The 20,715-nt window shown below is 34.9% G+C and overlaps 1 protein-coding gene across 19 annotated transcripts in view; it reads right to left on the bottom strand.

The window, feature by feature from the left end:
* The window catches only part of DYNC1I2 (dynein cytoplasmic 1 intermediate chain 2), a 59,059-nt gene extending 39,010 nt beyond the window's left edge, over window positions 1-20,049 (bottom strand). For 4 of the 19 annotated variants that reach the window (XM_025994040.2, XM_025994042.2, XM_025994048.2 and 1 more), the window contains exons 1-4: window positions 19,572-19,728; window positions 17,867-17,983; window positions 15,427-15,544; window positions 4,304-4,448 (exon numbers count right to left, since the gene is read on the bottom strand). In XM_025994040.2, coding sequence (XP_025849825.1) covers window positions 4,304-4,448; window positions 15,427-15,544; window positions 17,867-17,974 — 371 coding nt within the window. In that variant the 5' untranslated portion in view covers window positions 17,975-17,983; window positions 19,572-19,728. Of the gene's footprint in view, window positions 1-4,303; window positions 4,449-5,150; window positions 5,169-15,426; window positions 15,545-17,866; window positions 17,984-19,571 lie in introns of all 19 variants that reach the window. The other 15 variants (XM_025994043.2, XM_025994045.2, XM_025994049.2 and 12 more) reach the window with 13 other exon arrangements.
* Window positions 20,050-20,715: the final 666 nt, after the last annotated feature.

The raw sequence follows: 20,715 nt of genomic DNA, 5'->3' as shown, positions 1-20,715 counted from the left end.
GAAACAATGAAATTCAACTCCGAATTTGCAGAGTTAGAGATATCACTTTTCAGGGCCTTTTATATTTATTCATAAATTACAACCAGGCCCAATAGAAATTTTTGGCATTTGGAAATAATGATTCAGGTATGTCTTGATACCACATTTGGTAATGTTTAATATATTTTTTCCTTCTTCTTGAGTGTACTAATCTTGGACTGTCTTGCCCAGTTAACAGAGTTGAGTGTATAGGTTCATACATTTCACACATCTTCATGTATTTTCCTGTGATATTTCTTCTTATTCTCTTCATTCTTTCATTACCAACACGCCTGCTCAATTCAAGTTCATTCTCATTCTCAGATCTTAGCATTCTTTTTAAAAGCCATATATTTAGAAATGCTATTCATTAATCACCAATTAACAAGATTAATCATCTTCCTACTATGGAATCTGGAGATGATGTAGTAGAAGTCATAGTTTTTACTCTTGCATGTATACATACATAAAAAAGAACATACACAGCCTTCTTAAAAGTTAATAATTAAAACTGAATCTTTGCTCTCAAAGGAGACAATATATGTACTAAGATTAAAAAGACACAAGTTAAAAAAAAAAGACAAGGTTATCTCATTCAAAAGAGGATTTTTTTTTTGTTCTCCTGTTAAACTGAAAAGAAACCAAATCTTATATTCATTCTCTAATAAGAACAAATACCCCGAAAGATATTTAAATACTTATTTTCTTGTTTTATAACTTATTAAAAATCTATACTTTAAACTTAAACACAAGTTAGCACTCTATGCTTCGAACTTTTCAGTACAGTGAATAATATCTTTAAGGTTTAATCATTAGAATGTAAGTTCTATGAAGGCAAGGACCAGAATATTCTGTTTTCTGTAATAATCTATCTAGTATTTAACACTGTATTGGCAACTTGATGAATATGTATCCTATCTACAAATAAATATTTTTCTTAACAGTATTTACTCCCTGTACCATTTCACAATATTCCAATGGGTCTCTAATAAACTCTGGGTTTCACAGTCAAACTCAGAAGGATATATTCTAATTCATATGTATTTTTTTAAACATTTTATTTATTTATTCATGAGAAATACAGGGAGAGAGAGGCAGAGATATAGGCAGAGGGAGAATAACACTCCCCTCAGGGAGCCTGATGCGGGACTCCATCCCAGAACCCCAGAATCATAACCTGAGCAGAAGGCAGACACTCAACCACTGAGCCACACAGCTGCCCCTCTAATTCATGTTAATTTCAAAAACTGAGGAGACGGGAGAGCCTTGGTGGCTCAGCTGGTTGGGCATCCAATTCTGGGTTTTGGCTCAGGTCATGATCTCAGGGGTCATGGGATCAAGTCTGGAGTCATGGGATCAAGTCTGGAGTTAGACTCTGTGCTCACTGGGGAGTCTGCTTCAGACTGACCACCCCCTCACTTGCCCTCTCTCTTTCTCTTTCTCTCTCTCTCTCCCAAATAAATCAATAAATTAAAAGAAAAAAAAAACCAAGTAGATGTTACAAAGTAGTTTTAAAAGCAAATTTGCTGGGATCCCTGGGTGGCACAGCGGTTTAGCACCTGCCTTTGGCCCAGGGCACGATCCTGGAGACCCGGGATTGAATCCCACGTCGGGCTCCCGGTGCATGGAGCCTGCTTATGCACTCTGCCTATGTCTCTGCCTCTCTCTCTCTCTCTCTCTCTCTCTGTGTGTGACTATCATAAATAAATAAAAATTAAAAAAAAAAAGAATCAGCTTTATAAAAATAAAAAAGACTTCTATTAAAAAAAATAAAAGCAAACTTGCTGATGTGGCATTTAAAATAGTCTTTCTAAAAAAATAAATTAAATAAAATAATCTTTCTACTATTCATTTTTTTTTAAAGATTTTATCTATTTATTCATAGAGACAGAGAGAGAGAGAGGCAGAGACACAGGCAGAGGGAGTAGCAGGCATCATACAGAGAGCCTGACGTGGGACTCGATCCAGGGTCTCCAGGATCATGCCCCGGGCTGCAGGCGGCGCTAAACCGCTGCACCACCGGGGCTGCCCTCTTCTACTATTCAAAATCAAAAACACAGAATTCAAAATGAACATGGTAAATTATCTACATAAAAATAGTTTATAATACAAATAAATTTAATAAATACAATAAGTCTTTGGGTAAATATTTGTACTAAAGTAATGTTGCAGAAGAGAAAAAAAGCTTTCTCCTGAAAATACCATTTGCTTATCCGCAAAGGAATATTAACATATTGGTACGAAAAGTATGAAGTATGAGACCAAATTAGTCGTAAAAATAAGTTTAGACTAAATAAATTTAGCCTTTAGTCTATAATATATAATATTTTATAAGGTACTATTATTTTTTTTTAAGTTTTGATTTTTCTTAAATGATGGTTTTATTATTTACCTCCATGACAGTGTAGCTTACATTTGCAATTTTGGTTCTATTTACGAAACAGTTTTGGAAAACACATCTCAAATCCAAACTGGTGAAACTTTTTTGTCTTCTAATTGTTAATGATAACCTGATTATTCACAAATCGATTAAAATACTGAGTTTATTATCTAGCTCCCTTGTTTCTTTTTTCTTGTCTTTTCAATACTCATTACTTATTTATAACTTCAGTCAGAGGGACTCAGGCACAAAGATGAAACTTAATAAGAAACTTTATTTCCTATTAAAAGGTGTGTTAAAAGATTTTTCAAAGGAGGACATTTACCTTCCTGCCCTAAATGAGGATTCTGAATAAAGTTTTTAACTATGTTTTTAAATCTCATTTCAGCTGTCACAGGGAGTCAAAAAGTATGATGCTGTTTTTAAAAGACTTGCTGTTAGCGTGCATGTGTGTGCATATGTGTGCATATGTCAAAAAGGAATAAGTAAAAATACTTTCCCCAATACAGTCTTTGGAGAGAGGTTGAAATCTTACTGAACTTTTGGAAAGCAAGGCTCAACATGTGTGCAGGATCCTAAAACAAATATGAAATATAGTTTTATAAGGAAGACGTAAGTACAGGAAAACTTGGCAGAAAACATTTTTTTAAGTGAGTATGTATAACATATAATACTACTGGGGATCCCTGGGTGGCTCAGCGGTTTGGCTCCTGGCTTCAGCCCAGGGCATGATCCGGAAGCCCCAGGATCGAGTCCCACATCAGGCTCCCTGCGTGGAGCCTGCTTCACCCTCTGCCTGTGTCTCATGAATAAATAAATACAATCTTTTAAAAAAAAAAAAATATATATATAATATTACATTACTTTCAGGTATATAATGATTTGATATTTGTATATATTGTAAAATGATCACCACAATTCTAGTTAACATGTGTCACAATACATAGTTACAAAAGTATTTTTTCTTGTGATAAGAACATTTAAGATCTATTTTCTCAGGAATCTTCAAATATGCAATATAGTATTAGTATCTGTAGTCACTATGCTGTACATTATATCGTCACAACTTATTTTATAACTAGAAGTTTGTACCTTTTGAAACTCTTCACCCATTTCGACCATTCCCCATCTCTCACGTCTGGCAACCACCAATCTGTTCTCTGTATCTATATGACCTTGGATTTCTTTGGTTTTGGGTTTTTTTTTATTTTTTTATTTTATTTTTTTATTTTATTTTTATTTTTTTGGGGGGGGGTTTTAGATTCCACATATAAGTGACATAATTCAGTATTTGTCTTTCTCTGACTTATTTCATTTAGCATAATACACTCAAAACAGTAAACACTCCTGTTTCCTTAGCAGTTACCTCTACTTGATATTTTAGGCACTACTATTTTCTATCTTAACTAGAATTAATAACTCAATACAACACAATTAAAGGGTTTAAACTGAATTGTTTAGATTTTCAATTACTGAATGGAAAATTAAGCACAAAGAGGTTTTACATTATTTATAAACTATTTTACACTGTATTTATACCATTTATACTACATTTATACTTTTATACTATCATACACTATTTATACACTATTTACATTGTTTATGTTATATATACAAAAGATTTACACAGTAACCTGTGTAGTATGCTTCAATAAAAAAATAAATGAATTAACATCTCTATTTTAATATAAAATAATTAGTATAAAATCAATTAACTATTCAGTCTAAATTAATCAGTTAAAATACTATTAAAAAAATTTCCCTAATTTACAACAAATAATTTCTATGCCACTTAGATTGCAAAATGTTAGTTTCAACATAGCTATTTAGTCTCTCTAAAGCATCAACAGTATGTGGGCACCAAATGCATTCTATCATTAGACTATTAAAAGAAATTTACTGTACCTAGATCCCACTGCGCCATCTCCAGAGTCTTGGCTTCCAGCTTCACTTGGTGTGCTCACAGATTTGGAGGATGGAGACATAGGAGGAGGGACTAAATAGTGAAATAGACAGGTATCCGCTGTTACTACACGGAGAGGTTGCTCAGCTTATGACGTTTCAAAATTTAACATGAAGTAATTAACAAAAAAGAAAAAAATGGCAAACCAAAAAACAAAAATACATGAATGAAAATGAACAGTAGAAAGAAGAGGAGAAAGACAAAGTTAACAACGCATGCTGACGATTCATGCAATTTCTCTGGCAAAATGCATTTGGGTTTTATATTAAAATAAAAAGCAAGATTATGAAAGGATGCATCTTCATCCCAGCCAACACCAAATGTGGGCACTAATTTTCAAAGGAGAGCATTCCTTCCCCCCTTTCTAACTTCTCACTTTTAAGATCACCAGATATTATAAATATTACTTATAATTGTTGTCAAAATCAAAACTCTGAAATATTCTTCAAAAGTCATTTGGGTTAGTTCCTTTGTAATTAGGAACTTATACTCTTTTCAGTAGACTATTAAAAAATTTTCTGAGATTCATTTTAAAATGTTAATTTTCATCTAACAATTTATTTCAGAAATACCTTAAATGATTTCATATTCCCCCCACAAAGAAAAGGGGCCAATTTAAAGAAAATGACTACAGCTAAAGGAATGGCTCCTTTAAAATGTCCATTAGTTCCAGCAATTTGGGTGAAAAATGCAAACAGGCCATAAAACAGCATGCCTTCTAGACATGATGCATAACATAAAGTGATGCATGCAACTTAAACAAGGCAAGACTTATGATAACTTCCTTACCCCAGTATTCAGAAAAAACTGAAGTGTACAGACAAAGATACAGACACCCAAAATATTCTTAATCCCTTCTTATAGAAAAATATACATTTTTCATAGTATATAAAACAAACAGCAAATGCTTTCCCCTAAATCATCACTCTTAACATTATATATCAACACTTAAACGTGCACATTTCATGCTATTACATTTGTAAAACATTTTGATTACCATTGCAGGAAGTATAGGAGGATCATCACTGCCATCTTCTGGTTAAATTTTACCATAAATCTCCCCAATCCCAAGTATCTTTTTAAAATAATTTTTCAGTATATAATATTAAGTGACTGACACATTATATGTTGAGTTGCAAGCCCTCCTTTTAATAGTCTACTGAAAATAGAAGTTCCTAATTACAAAGGAACTAACCTAAAGATGTATTTAATTAAAAATCTGTGTTTTAGAGAGAGTAACATTCATTGAACCCTTAAAATTATATTTAAATGTTTATACATGATACAAAAGAAGAAGCTGGGTTTGCTAATCTACAAAATGTAGAAGTTTAGTATGATGAATTTTATCTTTTGCTTTTTTTTTTTTTTTTTTTTTTTTTTGGTAATATAACCTCTACACTCAATGTGAGATGTGAACTCATGACCCTGAGGATCAAGAGTCACATGTTCTACTGACGGAGCTAGCCAGGTACCCCAATGATGAATTACATCTTAAACACAGGTAGAAAACTAATCATCTTTATTTTTTGAATGGCAAATTCCATTGGTAACCAATAGTAAGATTAGAAGAAAAAAATCACAGCTAAAATGTTTCCTGAGATACAGTGATTAATTCTTGAATTCCAAAGGACTATAAAAAAAATAAATGTTTCTAATTTTGTGACTAAATTTCTTAGAAACTATAAAACCACATCACCTTCATACGGTTCACAAGTGGATGGCAGTGTGCTAGATGCTGAGTATAACACCTAAAGTAGCTAAATATGATTTCTATCTAAAAATATGGGACGCCTGGGTGGCTCAGCAGTTGGGCATCTGCCTTCAGCTCAGGGTGTGATCCTGGAGCCCCAGGATCAAGTCCCACATCGGGCTCCCCACATGGAGCCTGCTTCTCCTCCCTCTGCCTGTGTCTCTGCCTCTTTCTCTGTGTCTCTTGTGAATAAATAAAATCTAAAAAAAAAAAAGATAATAATAATAATAAAATAAAACAAAAATAAAAGAACACTGGGGTACCTGGTGGTTCAGTCGGTTAAGCGTCTGCCTTCAGCCCAGCTCATGATCCCTGGGTTCTGGGATCAAGTCCCATAGCAGGCTCCCTGACAAACAGGGAGCCTCCCTCTCCCTCTGCTGCTCCCCCTGCTTGTGCTCTCTCACTCTCAATCTCTCTCAAATAAACAAATGGATAAAATCTTTAAAAAAATAAAATGACATTAATGCCCCCTAACTTCATTTAGGTTATATTCCTCATCTTTTTGTCTGTTTCTCAATGTGAGGTTTTTCCTTTGTCTAAGCCCCAACCGATACAGAAATAAATAGTATCTCATACCAGTTTGCCTACTTTGCTGAAGCACAAGCATGTGTTTATTATAGTGAAGCATCATAATTTTTTCATATTAAAGATTTTCTTTTAAAGATTAAAGAAGAAATTTTGTATTCCTTAATGCTTAGGAGAATAATTTTTCTAACTATACATATATATTAAGAAGATTGGAGGAAAACAGTAATATTCCTATTAATCTAATTATTTGTGATAAAGTATAAAATTCTTTTTCAGTTTATTGCATTTTTTCCCCTTTCTGATAACTTCAAGTATCACTGACTCAACTCAATAAATTCAACAGTATCTTACTTAGCTAAGACTACATTATAAAAAAAAGTTACCTCAAATTCTTTATGGAAACAAGTTAAACAGTAATTATACATACATAAACATATTAACCTAGCCAATAAGTGTGTCAAAATAAAAGTTCCCAAGATAAATATAAGTTACAGGAGCAAGGCTACCAAATTATTATAGTTTATCAGCCAGAAGCAAAATTAATTGCCATGACATCAAATTTGTAATTCAATAAAAATCTCCATCCCAGAGCTATACCATCATTTCTCACAAAAGGTAGTTTTCAAGCCAGCTTATAGAAAGGACTCATTTAACACTCAAAATTATCTGGTTCACCCATTTCATTTTGCAATAATAAATAATGTATACTACAGAAGAGGCAAACCTAGAAAAAGAAAATTATCATTATTGAAAAAAGAGTATTAACAGAAAAAAAAGGGAATGGCAGTGTTGTTTGGTCACTACCATATTTCAACATAATTAGTCTAGAAAGATCAAAGACTACGGTAATTGCACAATAAGGCAATGCCACCATACTCTCAGATTCAACAACCTCTAAGAGCAAAGAGCATGCATTCAGGGAGGTTAAAAAAAAATTCTGAACTCATAGCACTTCAAATCTCAAAAAAAGACTCAACTTTAGAATTCATTTGTAAAGATGATTTAAGAGTCCAATCAGATATAAAAATAACAAAAGCCATTACTAATTAGCTTTTGCCAAGTATCTGAGATACAATCTGCTTAGTAAGAACAGTGATTCAGTCTCATTACTTTCACTCCAATTATCTCTCTCTCTCTTATATACTTATATATAAGAGATATATTTATATATAAGAGAGAGAGAATAGCCTAAGCAAGGCTTTAAAAAGGCACAAAAGATTTAACATTAACATAGGTGAATATCTGAACGAATTTAAGTTTCTTAGAAGTTCATGAAAAACAAAGATACTTATTCCCTTCTTTGAGAACCAGAGGAGAAATACAGAATCAACTGAAAAACAAATCTACATCATGGGATTCACTGATCACATAAGTAATATTGAAAAGACTGTGACTCTTTAATTATCTAGAACAAAAACTCAAGAAGGCCTTTCCTACCAGTTTAGATTTTGGCCTTCCAAGGATATAAAATCAACATTGTTGCCTCTTGGCCTGCGAGGAAACATCTAGAATATTTTTAAACCAGAAATTATTAAACCAGAAATTACCTAGGAATGCACCCAGATTTATGTTTAGAATTAAGTTTGAGTTAACCACGCAGAACCACACAAACATCTCAGAGATGAAAGATGAGGCACAGCCCAATTATTTATCAGGTAGAAGAAAGCCTCTGGCAAGAAGGGGCTTTTGCTAGGAAGAAGAACCTAGAAAGGTGAACAGTCAAGGAATGTGAATGGAGGGAGTAGGAGCTGGTAGATACAGTAAAATGGAAGGAGTGAGCTTCTGAGATAACCTGAAGTTGTAAGCCCTCCTCTAGCTAATCTATGATACTGAATACTCACACATAGCCCTCACTACAATAATGCCCCCTTGTGGATACTCTTAGCCTGGAACAATAACATTTGAAAAACTTATTTTCATAACTTCCTTTTTTTGTCCTGATAGATAATGCTTTAAACCTTAACTCTCTTAAATATTAATTTTTCCCTTTCTATGGCCTCTTCTCCTGGTAACGAAATTTAAATATTCTCAATAGTCTCCTCTAAGTGTTTCATTTCTCTCATTGTCTTTAATGTAATTCAGAACATTTAATGTAATGTTCTGAATTACATTAAATTTAAATTCAGCATTTAAATTAAATTAATAAATAATAAAATTCTGTGGGGATCTCTGGGTGGCTCAGCAATTTAGCACCCGTCTTCGGCCCAGGGCATGATCCTGGAGACCCAGGATCGAGTCCCACATCAGGCTCCCTGCCGGGAGTCTGCTTCTCCCTCTGCCTATGTCTCTCTCTCTCTCTCTCTCTCTCTCTCTGTGTGTCTCTCATGAATAAATAAATAAAATATTTTTAAAAAGAATAAAATTCTGTGGTATTAAAATAGTATAATGAATAATTTGTTAAAATTAGGCTAAACATAAAGAAATGACTTGGTACATGGGAACCATTCATTCCATCTGATCAATTTACCAATTACAAGATAAATAAGTACTAGAGATAAAGCATACAATATGATGACTATAGTTAATACTGTTATATGGTATATAGGAAAAGTGTTTAAAAAAATAGATTCTAGGGATCCCTGGGTGGCTCAGGGTTTAGCGCCTGCCTTCGGCCCAGGACATGATCCCGGAGTCCTGGGATCGAGTCCCGCATCGGGCTCCCTGCATGGAGCCTGCTTCTCCCTCTGCCTATGTCTCTGCCTCTCTCTCTCTCTCTCTCATTGTGTCTCTCATAAATAAATAAAATCTTAAAAAAAAATAGATTCCAAAAGTTGTCATCAGAAGAAATTTCTTTTCTTCTTAGTATATCTGGATGAGATGACAGATGTTAACTAAACCTATTGTTAAATTATTTTACAATATATGTGAATCAAACCATCATACAATATACCTTAAACTTATATAGTGATATATGTCAATTATTTCTCATAAAAATGGGAAAAAATGAGATTTTTTTAAAATGAGATTTAAGATATCCAAAAGGCGTGCAAGGGAAATAAATGAAGCAATAGTTATTTTTGACTGGCAAAGTTTTTTTGTTTCTTCCTAATAAAGAAAATCCAGATAATAAATTGTCACACTAATCAATGTTTTGTGCCTTGCTGATACAGACTCAGGCTGCAGAATAATTGACAGTGTCTGTTTTCATCTCTTTACAAGACCATCAAAACAGTAGTTATACATCAAAAGAGAATGACTTTATTTTTTTCAATCATCAGTGCTTAAGAACTCTATATTGGATACAATATGTCTTGAAAACAGTTGTACCTAAAATTAACTTTCTTAAAACTGGCCACTTAGATTTAGGTTTTTAAAAAAAATAAAATAAAATTTTAAAAAAGCCATGCTTCTTTTATGAAATATTCAAATTTCAATTTCCACTATGCTTTTTTCTGAAATTTAAACAATCAGGTTTTGATTTTGCTTTTAAAGCAGATGGCTTTTATTTGGCCTTACAAGGTAGAAAGACATATGGCCTAACAATAATTGAACAAACATTTAAGTGTCTAGCCCGTGCTGGACACCAGGGATAAAAATGTTATTTTCCCTGCTCTCAAGGGTCTCTCATAAAACAGTCAACTCACCAAATAAATAGGAATCTACCAATGAGAAGCTAAAAGACACTTTATTAGCTTTATCTTTTTTTAAAAAACAAATTCTTTTCAGAATAAAAAAAAAGAAAAAAGTCTATTTTAGGAAGAGATTGGTATTTTTAATAAATCCTCTTGAATATTCTGGCAGTATTTTTACCCTTCTATAATTAAAAAATATTTACTAAATACATTATGTAGTGAAAAGAAAAACAAGTATCCATGCTGGGTCATGATATATAATGTATTTTTTATTTTGGGCTACTGTCAAGTAAGTTTGGTAGACACTGCCTTCATCTGTATCCTGTATTCTTCAGGTATAATTTTAAATAAATACTGGAAAGATTTTTTAGGAATCTGTCAGAGAACAGAAGAAGGTGAAAACCACACAACTCATTTAATGTGGCTACTATAACCAGATACCATTATATCTATTATAATGGCCAGACAAGATATAATAAAAGGAAAAAAATTACGGGTATGATTCTCTTAAGAGTATAGATGAAGAACTCCCAAATAAAATACTTGCAAATGAATTCAGCAACACATAAGAAAAAAATTATCTCATAACTAAGTTGTTTATTCCAGAATGTAAGCATGCTTCTCCATAAGAAAAGCTATCATTGTAAATCATCAAACTAATCTATTACAAGAGAAAAAAGCATATGATCATCTCAAAATATCACGAGACCTATGAATTTACTGCAAATACTTTGGCAGTTTTAAAGCATGCCCAAATACTTTGTGAATTCCAATCAACAGAATATAGTGGAATTGATGACTTCCAAGAGTAAGTCATAAAAATAATAGCTTTTTTCTTGGCTGTCTTTATCTTTGGATCGCACCACTCTGGAGAACCTAACATTCTGCAAGCATACTCCAGCAGTTCTGTGGAGTGGCCCATGTAGATAGGAACTCAGGCCTCTCACTAACAACAGTCAGCACCAACTTACCAGCCATGTGAGTAAGGCACCTTAAAAGCAAATCTTAGCACAAGGCAAGCTTTGAGATAACTGCAGCTCTGATTGACATCTTGACTTCAATGCTATGACACACCCTGAGCCAGAACCACTCAGCTAAGTCACTACTAAATTCCTAATAGACAGAAACTGAGAGATAATAAATGTTTATTATGGTTTTAAAAAATTCAAAATGATACAAAAAGAAATGGAAAACTGGAAGAGACTATAACCTTACAAAGAGATCTGAAATGGCTAATAACCTCTGCTCTCAACTAACCCTTGGGGAAAAAAAATGTAATCCCAGGCAGTTTTACAATTGAATTCTACCAAGTTTTAAAGAACAGGTAACATCTATCCTTTATACAAACTGTGCTACAAAATAGCAAAAGGTAAAGCTGTCCAATTTATTTTAAAATCACAACCATTGGGGCACCTGGGTGGCTCAGCGGTTGAGTGTCTGCCTTCGGCTAAGGTCAGGATCCAAGGGTCCTGGGATCAAGTCCAACATCAGGCTCCCTGTGGGGAGCCTGCTTCTCCCTCTGCCTATGTCTGCCTCTCTTTGTTTCTCATGAATAAATAAATAAAATCTTTTAAAAAAATAAAATCATAACTACTAAGGCATGGACAGTACAAGAAAGATAAATTCACTTAGAAATATATATATAAAAATTGTAAATAAAGTATTACCTAATCTATTTAAAAAATACACCCCAAATCTCTGCCACCCCTAGAGGTGATTAGTAATTAAATTGAAAAAAATCAAGCATGTCTTCTGTTTTTCTAACAGGAAATTCATTTACAGTAACCAAATAAATCTAATTACTGAGGGAAAATTCTCCATTACAGAAGAATTTCAGACAATAAGTACAGATGGAATGATGGAATTATAAAAACAATTCTGCAATTCCTAATTTAATATCTGATTTAGATAAGAATTACCAAGTAGTATTAAAATCATTTGGTAAAAAGTTGATGAAGAGGTGAATATTCACATGGTGCCAAAGTATCACCTCTAGATACTACCTGATAATCATAAGGAAAATAAAAATATAACTATGGTGGAGAGACCTTGCAGTCACAATTGTAACCTAGTAATCAATCTTAGCATCACCAATAGCCCAACAACCAGGCATATGGGCTACTGATGTGATATAACAAGAAGTACAAAGAATCATTTATGAGATACTCTTGCCAAAGATGTTCAACCTGAACCAAACAAGTTTTTTAAGTCTAATTTCCAGTTGAGAAGAAATACAAAAGATAGAAGAACAAAAGCTAAATATGAGAAAACCATCATATAAACCCAGAAGGTGGGACATTCTAGAGACCAGCCCGCTCTCTTCAAAAACTTGATGCCATAGGGCAAAAAGTAGTGGGTGGAGAATCTTCTATATCTAAAAAAACTAAAAACATATCACTAAATGTAGCATATGGTGCAGCAAGATTTGGGTGAGGGGAAAGTTTAATTTTTTATAGAGGAAGAAAAATTTATAAAGCTAGGGCTATTTTGAAAAAGAAGAAAAAAGAGGGGTGATTTCCTATATCAGAAATTACGACAGAATACAAAGCCATAGTGATTAAAACCATGGGTTAATAGTATAGAACCAGACAAATTGGATCAACAGTAAAAATACAGAGCCCAGAACTGTCATGAATTTATGGGAACTGATTGTATGACAAAGTTGGCATCAGATATCAGTGAGAGAAAAGATGAACTATTTAATAAATAGTACTGAGAAAATTAACTAACTATATGGAGAAAACTAGACTGGATCCCTAACTCACATTATATTCAAAAATATAACCCAAACATCTAAAGGTGAAGGCTAAAACTATAAAGCCTAATAGAAAAAAATGTAGGGGGCAGCCTGGGTGGCTCAGCGGTTTAGCGCTGCCTTCAGCACAGGGTATGATCCTGGAGACCTGGGATCAAGTCCCATGTCGGGCTGCCTGTGTGGAGCTTGCTTCTCCCTCTGCCTGTGTCTCTGCCTCTCTCTCTCTCTCTCTCTCTCTCTCTCTCTGTCTCTGTCTCTCATGAATAAATAAATAAAATCTTAAAAAAAAAAAAAAGAAAAAATGTAGGAAAATATATATTGTGTCCTCAAAGAAAGGATTTCTTAAAAAAAAAAAAAAAAGAAGACCAAAAAGTACGAAAAAGGGTTATAATTGGCAGCTCTATTATCAAAATGAAGGATTTGAACATATTAAAATGAAGGATTAGTTTCAATGAAAGATACTATAAACAGAGTTAACAGACTGAGAGAAGGCTTTTTTTTTTTTTTAGAAAGACTAAAACAAAGAAGTCCTCTCCTAAAATATACAAGGAACTCCTACAGCAAGAAGATAAAGAACTCCAATAGTAAATAGGTTACAGATATGAATATGCAATTCATAGAAGACAAAAAATAGATATTTGAGAAACCATCAACCTCAGTATAAAAATATAAATTCATATTAAAACATTTTGATATACTACTTTATATCCATCAAATTGGCAAAAACTGGAAAGTTGAATAAAATCAGGCGATGATGTAGATATGATAAAATAGTCACTTTCTCATTCACTGGCATTAGGAGGGTAAACCAGTAGTCATTCTTGAGAGTGGTACGTAGAATCTAATAAATGTAAGTAAGCTTAAACACAATAACACAGCAAGTCAATTCTTATGCATACACCCCAGAGAAACTTTTCCACAGTTCTCAATGGGAAAGTATATATTCTTTATAGTATTGACTGTAATAGCAAAGCAAAGAGATAGAAGCAATCTAAGTACATATTACTTGGGGAACATATAAGTAAAATACAATGGAATATTATGCAGTCAAAAATTAATAACTAGATCTGTACTTAGCAACATGGGTAGGTCTCAAATACTGCTTGACAAAAAGGTACAAACAAAATGATACAAGGCCATTTATGTATATTAAACATACAAACACACACATATGAAACTCTGAAATGTGTAAACACATGTAGGACAGATCAAAAGTTAAAAACGCAAGAATGGGTACTTAATGCAGACTGGGAAGGGAAATGAAATTGGAGATGGGGAAAGAGGGAGAAACACACACCCCACCCCCCTTGAAGAATGGTCTTTCAAGACTTGATAATGGAGGAGGGCCATGAACTGAAAAATATGAGCAAGTGAATTCAGTGAAACTGAAGTCCTAAAATCAGAAAAGGAAAAAAAATTTCTGCAGGAGAAAAAGAAAGCCAATGACAGAAAAACTGATCAAAGACTATCCAACTAACAAGGAACTTGGTTTAGTTACTATTTTAACAATGCTGGTTCTGATTGATTTACTTTTAAAATTGCAATATACAATGTAAACTTATTAAATACATATAAATTAATATATTTCAATCTTCAAATTCTGCCATTAAGAAAAAAAGCAAATGACCTGAAAGCTTTTTCATCTTGAAACCTTCTAGAAATATCTGCTCTAGAAATAGTTGTGTTGTAGTTTCACAACAGGCAAATAGCAGTTACTATTTCTGGTATTTATCCCCTTAACTAGATGGAATTAGCCCACAAATGAACCCTAAATGACAAAGGCCATGTCAAACTAAAATACTGTGTAACAGCGTCCAGATCAGAATTATTTTAAGCAAGCACCTAATGCTTTCTGACATGTAATTAGATTGTTTTCAGTATCTCTACTATTTCAGCTTTATGGTTTAGTACCGTTATCATAATGAATAGCTAAAAAAAAAAGAGCAAGTCAAATTGCTGCCAAAATAAGCTACCAATACTATTTCCCTTATTAGCAGTGAAATTAGAAGGCTATCTTTTCCTTCCATTCCTATACCTCTAAATACAAAAAACCCTTTTAGAACTTTGATTTATTATACCTCTTTTTAACCTACAGAAAAAAATACAGAGTTAAGATAAGGAATCACAGTCATCTTTGAACTAAATACAGTATGGCACAGAAAACCTGTTCAACAAATGTTGAAATAAATTACTGATTTAATAAGACAAGTCAATTGGTTGTTCAGTGTATGTTAATAAGTACACTTAATCTTGCAACCCTTTTAAAAAAACAAAATAATCATATATTGGCACATGTGAAAAAATATAATTCTGAATAAATTATAAGATCAATCATTTTTAAGAGACAGAAATAAGAAAAATATGCTGAATATATTAAAGTCGATGCATTCATCTCAGATACACCTGAGCTGAATAGCATCTATTCTTAGGTCTTATAAATGGATATATTCTCATCCTTACCAATGGGGGATTCTGGAGTCAGCCCCATGCTTTGAAGCAATGCTTCTGCTTCTCTTCTTTTTTTTTCAAGATCTGATTCTTCTTGCACAGGAGCGACTGCTTCCTTCTTCTGATCAGTCTAGATTTTTAAAGTTAAAAACTTAAATTTACATAGGGTATGAAACATTTCCGTTTGCAAAAAAAAAGTGTATTTTAAATAATATACTAATAATGTATACTCTGGGGGATAGACTGAGTTTTGAACACACATATTAAATGAAAACCATTCTCCGTAGAGTTCTAGTATGTAATCTCCAAATGATTCATAATCAAGGAGTTCCCATAAAAGTTTTTACCTAATAAATTCAAAAAGTACAGTCAACTTCTATTTATCTATAGTTTGAAATTGTTATCCACAGTTAGGAATTGTGGAAACCTCCTCTAGTGGCACAAAAGCTTAGATATAAATATCACAACACTGTGGGAAAAAAAAAGATTAAATTATTTAAGAGGTAACAAATTTTAAGTAAATGGACAATGTGATTTGTTGAAAATCAGTATGAATATCTCAAACTTCTGTATGAAGTCTTCATTGTATTTATGCAATTTTATGTAGAAGATGTTTGTCAAAAATTCATCTGGAGAAAGGTTTTTATTTTTGTCTTTTTAAACTATAGGTCTTATTTTTATGACACTAAAAACATGGTTGAATTTGGTAAAGTTAAAATTCACTTTTGCATAACACAAAACATTTGTTATCAAAATTATTGTCAGCTGGGCAGCCCGGGTGGTTCAGCGGTTTAGGGCCGACTTCAGCCCAGGGCTTGATCCTGAAGACCTGGGATCGAGTCCCACGTCAGGCTCCCTGCATGAAGCCTACTTCTCCCTTTGCCGGTGTCTCTGCCTTTCTCTCTGTGTCTCTCATGAATGAATAAATAAAATCTTTAAAAAAAAAATATTGTCAGCTTTTATTTCAGTCTCTTTTAGCAAAATCTTCCAGGTAAACTAGATAAGCCTCAATAATCTCAAAGCATCCAAAACATCTCAAATGAAATCTAAGCCTTCAAAGGAAAAGTTTTACATATAGACCTCAGATGCCTATTTTGACCAAACAACTATTACTCATACAATTATTTTGCAGTGAATTTTGTCAATCATTATATTCTATAATACCATTTTAACTTAAAGAGGTCATCAGTAAACTTCATCAAAATAGCCAAACAGGCTATATTATCAAGTTGACACTTTATCTGTATAAACAGCAATGTTATTAGTAGACTCATTGTTTAATACTATTAAATCATCTCTTGTGATGTTTCATAACTTTTAAATTAGCTATAAATCAGGTAGTAGATACCTCCAGGAGGCTATTTATGCCTCTTATAGCCATCTTTAGAAAACAAAAATCAAATACGTTCTCAGCACTGAAGGGTTTAAGGCTATATAGATACTACTTTGGAATGGTTCTGCCTATCGGACTCCTGTTTCTATCAGTTAACTTTTAATCAAACAGCTAACTTAAACCTCCAATGTTCTTATGATAATGTATCACACAAAATTCTTCAGTTTACAAGCCTTTACAACATCATAGCAATGCTGCACATAAATCATACTTTCAATTTTTCTGATTTTTCTTTTCCCTTAAGAGATTTCTAGAAGTCTTGGCTATTGGCTATCAAATAGAAAACCTTGGTACCAATGGCACCCTTAGGACAAATTATCTTACACTTGACCATTTAAAACGTATCTGTGGTAACAGTATACAAATCTGTCCAAATAGTTGGGGAAAATGTACATATCAATGCAGGAACAAATAAAATAGCTTTAGCTCAGGGTCAATGTATATTTGCTGTACATGAAATGGTGATGTGAAAAATCAGAACACACAGGAGATTACTTACTAGAACTCTATTGAGAATGGTCTCTATTTAAGGTTGTATCAAACCTACTACTTGGTGAAAATATTTCCTGATGAAAGAGATAACAAACTCCCTAATCAATTAAATAACCTATTAGGTATTTTCTATTTTTTTATTCTGACAAACTGTTAGCAGTACAAACTGGCAAAACATTCAGATAACTAAGTTCAAAATCCAAACTAAGTTATGATATATATGCCACGTTTTCATGAACCATTAAAAGATAGATGTGCCTCACCTTATGTAATACACACATTCCTAGAAGAGAAATTACGTAAATTGGGCTTTTATAAATCAAATCCCCAAAATGCAATCAAATCTATATGAAATATTTTTATTCAGTAAAAAAAAATCATATTTTAATTTATCAGTTTTGTCATTTTAACATATCTGGTTTCTTTAAAGGAAAATTCACTTACAGTGCTATATTTGTAGTCACGACTGCTGGATTTTTAACTATTCTGAAAGTATTACAGAAAGGCATAACTATTTGAGATTAAATCCAATTATTTTACATTGTTTACTTAAAAAATAAAACATACTTCCTTTTTCTTCCTTTCTTCTTCTTTTCTCTTCTTTTCCTCTCTGATTTGGGCCAACCGCTGCTTCTTTCGTTCCAACTCTGCCTTTAATTCACTTTTGTCCGACATGTTTGCGACCTTAAAAAACATAATCATTGACGAATCATCATTACGTTGGTTAAAGTAGCTCTCTTTTAAAAAGTTAGTCTTCAAGAGGAGAATAATCTCAAGAAGCTATGAAAGTTCACTGCTATGGAAAGACAGCATATAAAATCTAATTTTTAAATATGGAAGCAGACGGGCACCTCGGTAGATCAGTGGTTGAGCGTCTGTCTGCCTGCCTTTGGCTTAAGTCATGACCCCGGGTCCTGAGATCGAGTCCACATCAGACTCCCCTTAGGGAGCCTGCTTCTCCCTTTGCCTGTGTCTCTCATGAGTAAACAAGTAAAATCTTTAAAAAAAATAATAATAATAAATATGGGGGCAGCCCGGGTGGCTCAGCCGTTTAGCACCGCCTTCAGCCTGGGGCATCATCCTGGAGTCCCCGGATCGAGTCCCGCGACGGGCTCCCTGCATGGAGCCTGCATCTCCTTCTGCCTGTGTCTCTGCCTCTCTCTCTGTGTCTCTCATGAATAAATAAATAAAATCTTAAATAAATAAATAAGCAAACAAACATATATATTACTGAGACTTGAAGAAAAACATTATAAGGAAATTTATATAAATGAATATTCAGAATTGAACAAAGTAGCTAGCACACAGTAAGCTCTTTAATGCTCACATGCCCAAATTTAACACAATGTCTCCGACTATTAAGACCGAGAACAGGGCAGCCCGGGTGGCTCCGCGGCTTGGCGCCGCCTTCAGCCCAGGGCGTAATCCTGGAGACCCGGGATCGAGTCCCACGTCGGGCTCCCCGCATGGAGCCTGCTTCTCCCTCTGCCTGTGTCTCTGCCTCTCTCTCTCTCTCTCAAGAATAGATAAATAAAATCTTTTTTAAAAAAAGAGAGAGAGAGAGAACATGGGCTGTAGGACGGAGATCAAATCCACGGCCAGAGCTCTGCACTCATCCCTAGAAATCTGATAAAAGACAATATCCGGTCAGACAAAAATTCCCATAAATTCTAAAACTGGCGTGTAACAGTAGTATTTGGGATAAGCAAAAAACCACAAAAATTACCACTAGCTTACTAAATATACTTAAACTAAATACATTTAGTCTAGTCAAAGCCCGACAGCAGCAAAGTCTGACCGGCTCATCCTCCCGGGCCGGAAGCTCCGTGACTGACAAGTCCACTTTCCCGAAACTACAAGGAGGAGAACGCCTCTGGAATTTCGGGCTACAGCCTCCACGTCTGGGCGCTTTCCAACCTGCGCGGTGCTGTCAACGCCGTGTCGCGATGACTTTTACTTATAAAATGGAGCAAGGCGAGAAGGAGTCACTCTCCCCCCGAGGTCACGGCCAGCAGGGCGCGGCCCAGGCAGGGCGCCTGGGAGAGGCGGCCTGGGGCGCCGGGCGAGCCCCGGTGGGTCAGGAGAGGCAGCGGAGGGCAGCGGGGCGTGTCGTCTCCCCGGCCTGCCTGAGTCCCCGCGCGGCTCTCCGCGCTCTCCTCCGGGAGCCGGGCCGGGCGGCGCGGGCAGCGGGCAGCGGGCACCGCCACCCCGCCCTCGGAGCCCCGACGGCAGACAGCAGGCGGAAGGGCCTCAGGGAAGCACAGCAACCCACCTGTCAGCTGGCGGGATGGGGAAGAGTCCGCCCGCCTGCAACCTCCGCGGAACGTCCGTCTCCCTCACTCCCAACTCCCGAGAGTCGCCGCCACTAGCTCCGCGGCTTCCCGAAGCACACAAAGAGGGATGGGCGGCGGCTACTACGGCGAGAGCTTAGGGACAAACGGCTTCAACCCGAAGGAGGTCGCTCCCAGAAAGAAGGGGTGGGGCCCTGCGGCGTGAACGGCAGCCCCGCGGTGACTCACCTGTGTAAAGCAGAAACCAAGAGACAAGACAAAGGACTCAGCCAGCCGAAGGACCCTAAGTGCCTGCACCTGGCCAAGACTGCAAGACGCCTGAGGTCTACGGGCGCTAAGTAAGCAACCGCACCGCCCTCGCCTTACAGATGGACTGGATCACAGGGGGAGAACTACAAACCCCAGCGGCAAGGGAAACCTGCGAGCCACGAGCAATGCATTCTGGGAATTGTGGTCTATGGTAGTCGCGAAGCATGCTGGGACATGTAGTGTTTTTCTGAGCTCGCGGTTTCCGATTTCGAGGCCTTCTATCTTCAGTACTCCAAGGAGAAGCTTCCAGCGCTTCCCTTTAACGTACTGTGGTCCGTTGCTCAGTGCTATGTGTTATGTATTTTACACACACACACACATATGTCATATATATATTACGTCATATATATTATTAATGTCATATAAATATATATTAATATATGTATTTTACACGTGTCATTAATAACATGGCATTAATAACACATATATTAATGTATATCAATACTATATATTTATATATGTATTTTACACAATATATGTCATATATTATGTCATGTATATTAATATTATGTCATATATATTGGTATGTATTAATATATTAATGTCATGTCATACATATTATTAATATATGTGTGTGTTGTATATGTTATGTGCATGCATGCACATGTGTCATATAATAAGATCTTTGACTCAACATTAGCCAGATCTTATGGATTATTTTCAGGTGGTGAACTTATGTATTACACTGCACATGAAAAACATTTTTTTAGGATATATGCACCAGTTTTAGGAGGAAAAGTGCCTTATAGTTGTTTCATGTGGCATCTTAGGCAATATCTAAAATATAAACCTAAATTTTGAAAATGTAGTGTAACC

The sequence above is a fragment of the Vulpes vulpes genome, chromosome 3 (assembly GCF_048418805.1).
Source record: "Vulpes vulpes isolate BD-2025 chromosome 3, VulVul3, whole genome shotgun sequence".
In the NCBI taxonomy this organism is placed as follows: domain Eukaryota; kingdom Metazoa; phylum Chordata; class Mammalia; order Carnivora; family Canidae; genus Vulpes; species Vulpes vulpes.
The sequence above is the reverse complement of the archived record's forward strand: the minus strand, read 5'-3'. Positions and strand labels throughout refer to the sequence as shown.